The 8,354-nt window shown below is 34.1% G+C and overlaps 2 protein-coding genes across 2 annotated transcripts in view; both read left to right on the top strand.

Moving 5' to 3' along the window:
- Positions 1–2,880, top strand: part of LOC111809360 (E3 ubiquitin-protein ligase RING1-like) — a 4,333-nt gene extending 1,453 nt beyond the window's left edge. Inside the window, exon 2 of the mRNA XM_023695807.1 lies at positions 2,591–2,880. The gene's annotated coding sequence lies outside the window, so the exon portion shown is untranslated. The remainder of the gene's footprint in view (positions 1–2,590) is intronic.
- A 2,724-nt stretch (positions 2,881–5,604) lies between these two features.
- Positions 5,605–7,418, top strand: LOC111808000 (transcription factor TCP21-like). The gene has a single exon (XM_023693752.1). It carries the CDS (start codon positions 5,717–5,719, stop codon positions 6,479–6,481), a length of 765 nt encoding a protein of 254 aa, XP_023549520.1. The 5' UTR covers positions 5,605–5,716; the 3' UTR covers positions 6,482–7,418.
- The last annotated feature ends 936 nt before the right edge of the window (positions 7,419–8,354 follow it).

Here is an 8,354-nt window from a genome sequence, read left to right as displayed (position 1 = left end):
TCCCCCCCCCCCCCCCCCCCCCAATTTCTAGATTACTTGTTGCATGCATATACATACTGAGTATGCTCTGGTAACTTGTTTGTCAAACGTTAAGCCCCAAAAGAACTAAGAACAATACGAATTAAGGATTGAGTAGTTGATTCTTATCTTTTGGTACTTTTTGTTCAAGTAATTGCTCGTACAATAACTTTATTACGTGAAGACTCAATGAGAACAATCTAAAAAATATATTAAATATCTATTGGATGTTTCGCTCTCCAGCTGCTTTGTGTAAAGGTATATCTAGTGTTTTTGATCACTTGTACCGTGGAGATGTATCTTCAATCCCGGAGGGCGAACGATGAAATAAATGGTCATGATGTTTGGGTTATTAGTTTGTAGCAAATGGAAGATTAGGATGATCATGGTGCAGCTGTTACTGGTACTTGTGATTAATAGGTAATGATCATGCTTCCCATGTTGCTCTAATCATTGAAGGAATGCCATACAACAGATCTTTGAGGTCACCCATTAAGATATTGAATCCATTTACTTATTAGAAATTATTACGTTGCCCAAGAGAGGGAGAAAAAGGAATTATGTTGAGTTGGCTCTATAGCCATGCTCAACCAAGAGCTACCAAGAAGATTACAAAACAAAAGATTAGACTTTCGCATTGGTTGCTTCACACCTAACCTTTTCTGATCTAGCTTTGACTTCCTAGTTATCAATGAATATGACGTGAAGTTTTCTTGATATTAGTCCTCTTTATTTTCTGGTTAATAACACTTTAGGCTTAGTTCACTTTGTTCTAAGTGTCTCTTTTGGATTGGAGCTTTCTTTTTGTTAGCTGTTTCTTTAGCAGTTGTTTTTCAGTTATATTACAACTTTAGTTCCTGAAATTTGAGGAATCAAATCTGTCTCTAATAGATAAGTTAGCTTTCTAAAAGTATTTCTTTTTCAAAATTTCAAATATGTCTAACATATGATCATATTGAGAAAGTTTAAGGACCTATTAAACACTTCTTTTTCAGTAGGAGAGCGAAAGGTTAGACCTTAGAAAGTCAAGGAACAATGGGTCTTTTATGTAGGTATGGCATTCCCCCTTGACTTATAGAGTTTGGAGACATATTAGATATAAAATTGAAAATTTAGTTATAGAGTTTGGAGACATATTAGATATAAAATTGAAAATTTAGTTAAAAGACCAAATAGACACAAAATTTGGAAGTTTAGGAACTAAACTTAAAATTTAACTTTTGATTTTCTGAAGCTTATCTGCTGGGGGGAGGGGGGGATCTGTTGTTCAAGTGCATTTATCTCTTCTAGAATGCAAGGCTAGATATGGTTTTCTACTTAATTATGATGAGAAAATTTCCTCAATAGCTTTACATGTAGCATGTGGCTTTAAAATACAGGTACCTTTTTATAGATTGTTTTGTGTCTACTCTCAAACTCTTTTGAAACATTGTCTATCTAGTTGTTTAGGTTTTCTTCTCGAAGCTATTAGTATGTGAGCAGCTCTGCAAGAATGAAGGGGATCTTTCAGTTTGTCTTGTATTCCTGACTACAATCTTCTCCACTTTTATAGAAGTCCAGTCATTTGGTTATCCTGCAGGAAGAGGATTTATAGGGAGAGGAATGATCAGGTATGAATGTAAGTGAGGAATGTTGTTTGGAACTAGCGGTAGTTATGGTGTGGGCTTTAGGGAATAAGTGAGGAAGTTTTATAAGCACATGGCTCTAGCATAGTGTGTATCTTTTCGGTTGGAGAGGGGAACGAAACATTTTTTATAAGGGTGGAAACTTCACCCTAGTAGTACGTTTTAAAAACTTTGGGGGGAAGCCCGAAAGGGAAAGTCCAAAGAGAATAATATATCTGCTAGCAATGAGTTTGGGCTGCTACAAAAGACATAGACAATATAAATATACATTATTTCTCGCTTGAGGTTGAATGGGTCAAGAGATTTTGTTCTTAAAGGCACTCATTATTTGTTGTTAGACCGTCACTAGTATATCAAGGAGATTTTGTTCGAAGGTACTTGACACATAGGTTAGGTTCATGTAACTTGAGGTTAAGAGTTCCTATGTTTATTCTAAATTATAGATTATGGATTTGCTAATCCTATGAATCATATTAATACAAGCTTATGAAATGCATCTTTTACACTGTAATAGGAGTGGTTGAAGCTGAGATTTTCTCTAAGGTAATCACTGTAGCTCGATTAAGATGTGTAGATAGACTTGTTTATTCTAGATTATAGACTATGAATTTGCAAACGGTATGAGCAGTTATGTGAGATCCTACATCGGTTGGGGAATAGAACGAAATATTCTTATTCTTTATAGGGGTGTGGAAATCTTTCCCTAGACATTTTAAAATTTGAGGGAAAGTCTAAAGAAGATAATATTTGCTAGCGATGGCTAGGACCGTTACAAGCTATATATCTAAGTTATAAGTATACATACATTACGAACATCTCTTATTATGGATGAAATATGGATGAAACATATGGATGAAATATGGATGAAACATATGGATGAAATATGGATGAAACATGAAAGACTATAGTACTTATTCTTGACTATTGTGTTTAAACTTTGTTTTCAGGAACCAGGAATCTATTTTGAGGTTGTCTCACAGATTTAGAAGCAATTTCCGCTATGAATATACATAGAACAGTTGGTGGTTTTTAGCCGTCTTTCTTTGTTTTTTCTGTTACTAAGAATTTTGTTTCGCAATGCCCACATCATTATGTACAGATGCGTTCATTTTGGATGACATTTCTTACTCAAATCTCTGGTTTGGCTTCATAGCTTTTGATTTGATTACATTGAAGAAATTAGTTATGTGTTAAAGAACGTTCTAGAAATTACAAAAGTATCTCAAATTTGTATCCATGAGTTATTCGGGAACATTAAATGTTTCTGCCAACATCTCTTCTTTAGTTGGGAGAAGAATCTAATCTGCACCCGTAGGAACTATGAGATCACTCCAAAGATGTCTTTGGTGTCCAAGGGTCGCGGACCGACCATAGAACCCTGTTCAATAAGTGGAACGTATTAGTTGTCCGCTATTTGGTGGGGCAAGAAGGGTCAGAGAAGTGCAATCACTTATTTTTAAAACCAGCATTCTTCCGATCAAAGAGGTGGGATTTTTTTTTTAATGCATTTACTCTGGTAAACATGAGAGTCTCTTTTTTTTAGAAAAAAAGAAAATATTTCTCTCTCATTTCTCTCTCATGAATCATACCGAATATCCTTGAATTTTTTTCAATTTTATTTTTAGACTTTCAAAAATGAATTAATAGTCTAAGATAATATTGAATATTTTGTGTAAATATTTTATAAAATAAAATTAAAAAAAAAGAGTAATGTTTTTCTTTTGGCCCATAATTTAAATTTTATTTTTCTGTAGAGAGAGAGAAGATGCATGCGGAAGAACTGTACGGCATGAGAAAGGACATCTCGGTCAGTGGTCACCTTTGCATTTACATCTCTCTCTCACCTCAATTTCTTCTAAATAATTTTTTTAATAATAATAATAATAATTTAATCTTTAAACTTTTATTTTCAGTCTAATTCCTAAATTTTAAATTTTCTAACAATTTAATTATTGCAACTTTTAGTGATTAACCTGTTTGTTTAACTAATATTTTTCAATTAACAAATATTTAATTTATATTCTTAATATACTTTTATGGGGACTTTTAAAATAAAATATAGAGATATGTTTATTTATTAATCTAATTAAATAAAAAATCCTTCTCAATCTTGTAAATGATGACACATGAAATAATATTATATTAAAAACTTTATTAAGATATTTCATGAAAAAGGAAAATATTGCAGTGATTGTTAATCATCTCATAATCAATTCTTTACTAGCATTAACTCATTCCTATGCTTCTTTATTGCCACTTTATTGGATTTTGTGCTATAATTATAAATCAAAATAAATATTATTAGTTTTAAACCAATTTATTTTCATATTTAATTTGTTCCTTCCAGCTGGATTGTGAATTTATTTTGATTCAATTAAATTAAGAAAATAAATTTTTATGGATTGAGTTGATTAATAGATTTTCTTAAAACAAGATTCGTTAATTATAAAAAAAAAATATATATTTTTTTATTTGAGATAACATATTTATCGTATTTTTTATTTTTATTATTTGTTGTTGAACCACTTTTTAAAATAATTTCTAAAAAATAAAAATTCGACAACTCAACCTAATTCACGAGTTCGGTTGTAAACTCTTTTCAAGTTTGTTCAGATCACTAATTCAACCAACTCGAAATTTCAAGTCATTCCAAAAGATTTTTTTCGATACAACTTTTATACCTTCTTAGATCAGGATAGTATTAAAAATCTAATTTAATTACCATATAAATAGCATATTTTTATTTAATTTTGTTATTAACTTTATGAATAGGACACTAATTTAGAATTTATTAAAATAATGAGATCAATTAAATACAAAAATCTAATTTTATAATTTGACCCAAGTAGATCATTTGGGCAAATATGTCATTTCACTCTTGAAAGATTTAGGTACGGACTAAATTAAATTAACGCCCATAAAGTTTGAAAATAATATAATATTAGTGTAAAATGTTGGACCTTTCTTCCATTACTTTATAATAATTATTTTATTATATATTTACCTTTTTTTTTTATTTAATTAAGACTTAATGCTTTTAAGAATGTTTTAGGATAAGATCGAGTCCAGTTTTACTATTAAAAAAATAAAATAATAAATACAAAATATTCCTAATACTATAAGATGTAAATCGCTTTAATTTTTAATTAAATTTCTATAAATAAATCAATTCAGATAATTATATAAAAGTTTTTTATGGACTAAAAAAAGAGAAAAAATTAAAAATTTCAATAAAATTAAAGGTTTTTGTGATTAAAAAAAATAAACAAAAGCTTTTAAACCATAAAGTAATAATTCGGCCAAAATTAAATGTTTTTTTTTTGTTGAAACGACGCCGTTTACCTCTAATTATTCCTAATACGAGATGTAAATCGCTTTAATTTTTAATTAAATTTCTATAAATAAATCCATTCAGATAATTATATAAAAGTTTTTTATGGACTAAAAAATAGAAAAAAAAAAATTAAAAATTTCAATAAAATTAAAGGTTTTTGTGGTTAAAAAAAGAAAAAACAGTAATAATTCGGCCAAAATTAAATGTATATATATATATATTTTTCGTTTAAACGACGCCGTTTACCTCTAATTACCAAAACAATATCCAGGACAAAGCTAGAGATTACAGACCGAGCCGCTGTCGGTCCAGAGAGAGAAAACCCGGATTCTATAACGGTGAAATATCATAATTTTAAATTAAAATAATTAAAAATAGATGGTGAAAATACGAATATAGCCCTCGAAAGTTTTATGTGGGACCAGAAAAAGGAACTATAGAAGTTAGAGATGTGGGACCCAATATAAGAGTGAAATTAAAATAAATAAATAAAATAATAATAAAATAAAGAAAAGTGGGGACCACCACCCATGTGCCCTCCTCCTGTCTCCACCAGCTCCTGCTTCTCAATGATTAGAGCCCCTCTGCTCCCAAACCCCAAACCCCTTAAAAAGTTTTTTAAATAATTAAAAATTTAAAAAATAAATAAATATTTCAATTCCTCCATTGACGACCCTTCCATCTTCTTCTTCTTCTTCTTCTTCTTCTTCTTCTTCGTTGACGTCTTTCTTTGTTAACCATGTCTGGTTCTGACGGCGTCAACTGCAACAATGGCGCCATTATTGATCTTTCTCAGACTAACAACAATGGCGGTTTGGCCGTCAAAAAACCTCCGTCCAAGGACCGTCACAGCAAGGTCGATGGCCGTGGCCGCCGTATTCGTATGCCGATCATTTGTGCTGCTCGGGTCTTCCAACTTACTCGCGAGTTGGGCCACAAATCTGACGGTCAAACCATCGAGTGGCTTCTCCGTCAAGCGGAGCCTTCGATTATTGCTGCCACTGGCACCGGCACTACTCCGGCTAGCTTCTCCACCATTTCCGCTTCACTCCGCGGTGGTTCTGCTGCTGCTGCTTCGTCTCTCGACCATAAGCCGCTTTTGGCTCCGGCGCCGTTCATTCTTGGCAAGCGCGTTAGAACGGACGACGATGGAGATAATAAAGACGACGGTAGCGGTGGCGGTGGCGGTGGTGGTGGCGTTTCGGTTGGCTCTACTGTGAGTTCGTTTATGGGTACGGCTGCCGCGGGTGGATATTGGGCGATTCCTACGAGGCCGGATTTCGGACAGGTGTGGAGCTTTGCAGCAGCGGCGGCGGCGGCTCCGGAGATGGTGATTCAACCGACCGCGGTTTCTCACCCGGCGTCGCTGTTCGTTCAGCAGCAATCGATGGGAGAAGCGTCGGCGGCGAAAGTGGGAAATTACCTTCCAGGGCATCTGAATTTGCTTGCTTCTTTATCTGGTGGACCGGGAAGTTCCGGCCGAAGAGACAACGACCACCGTTGAAGTCGTAATCCCGCCGCCGTCCACGACGGCCTCGTGTTTCGTGTTCATAGAATTATATAACTACCCTAAACCCCACCCTTCAATTTCTCTATCGCTTTTTTTTTTCCCCTTTTCGTGTGGAGCTTAGAATTTTAGGGTTTTTGGCTATCGAATTCTTAACTTAGATCGAGTGAAAATTAGGGTTTCCTTTTTCTCTTTTCAAATCATTATTCTGAATTTTGGCTGTTTTTGCCAGATTTTGCTCTATGAACTCTGCTAATTTCGTTGAAGTTCTTCCGCCATTTCAATGGAAATCCATGGCGGAACTCAGCTCTGATGGCTTTCTGGTTATGCTTCTGTTCTTCTTCTTCTTCTTCTTCTTCTTCTTCTTCTTCTTCTTCTTCTGATTTTGTGTTTGATCCGCCATGGATGAGTTTGTTGAAGTTCTTCTGACTCTGGTTGAAGTTCTTCCGCCATTTTAATGGAAATCCATGGCGGAACTCAGCTAAGATGGCTTTCTGGTTATGCTTCTGTTATTCTTCTTCTTCTGGTTTGTGTTTGATCCGCCATGGATGAGTTTGTTGAAGCTTTTCTTCATCTTCATCTCTCTGTAAGGCCTCTGTTTTTCGAGGTTTTTCTTCAATTTTCTTAATCAATTGGGTTTTAGATTCATCAGAGTGAGAATAATCAATAATTTTGTTGTTTCCATCTATGGAATTGGTTCTGATTTCTCCAACACATGTCTCAATTTGCTGTAATATGAACCTTGAATCTTGGAAGTTTCGATTCCATTTTCTCGGGAAAGAACACGGAATTTTGTGGGAGGGAAAATTTTTGGGATTGGTTTCAGCTTTGAATCTGATTTGACTCATTGGATTCTGAGTTTTTTTGTTTTCCCACTGATTTTGTGTTGTTCAATGGCATTCATTGTACCCTCAGCTGATTTTATTACCATTTATTGTATGCTTTTCCTCTCTATTTCTCTCTCATAAATAATTTTAGAGCCCTAACTAAGAGAGAGTGAGTAGATATTGTCTGCCCGGGTGTTACAGCACGAACTCATCGTTAGAAGATATTATTCATTTTGGTTTGTGACGTATCGCCGTCAGACTTACAGTTTTAAAACACGTTTGCTATGAGAGATTTCCATACTCTTATAAAGAATGTTTCGTTCTCTTCTTGTGAGATCTCACCATCCATCCCCTTTGAGACCCAGCGTCCTCTCCAATTGATGTGACCACTCTTTTTTGGGGCTCAGTGTCATTTCCACACTTTTAATAAAAAATGTTTGGTTCCACTCTCTAATTGATGTGGGATCTCACAATCCACCCACTTTGAAACCCAACGTTCTCCTCTCCAATTGATGTGACCACTCCTCTTTGGGGATCAGTGTCTTAGCTAACACATAGCTAGTTGCCTAGCTCTGATGTCATTTGTAACAACCAGCTAGAAGATATTGTCCATTTTGGCCGGTTACGTATGGCCATTGTCTTGGAGTTTTAAAACGCATTTGTTAGGGAGAGATTTCTGCACAAAGACGTATTTCCTTATCAAAGAGGGGCACCAATTGAAGCGGAGTTTTTTTTTCTTTGATAATCTGTTTAGAGGGGAGAAGGAGGAGAGACACAGAAAGAAATAGGATGTCTAGAGGATCGGCTCTCTCTATATGGTGACTATCCTTTTGGGTGATACCTTATCGTATATTTGCCGTACAGGATCATCTTCTATAAACCTCGTTTCCTTCTCCAACACTCATAATTTTGAATTATCCTTCGATTAGGTCTCTTCATTTTGAAAATATTTATTTTTATCATTGAACTTTAATAAAATAAAAATAAAAATCATTATACTTAATTAAAAAATAATAAATATTATAAACAAATTGAAATATTTC

This window comes from Cucurbita pepo, chromosome LG13, assembly GCF_002806865.2.
Source record: "Cucurbita pepo subsp. pepo cultivar mu-cu-16 chromosome LG13, ASM280686v2, whole genome shotgun sequence".
Classification (NCBI taxonomy): Eukaryota; Viridiplantae; Streptophyta; class Magnoliopsida; order Cucurbitales; family Cucurbitaceae; genus Cucurbita; species Cucurbita pepo.
This window is presented reverse-complemented; position numbering and strand designations above follow the sequence as displayed.

Bases quoted from the DNA above. Each gene is read 5' to 3' on its own strand.
- LOC111808000 (XM_023693752.1), top strand. From the start codon at position 5,717: ATGTCTGGTTCTGACGGCGTCAACTGCAACAATGGCGCCATTATTGAT.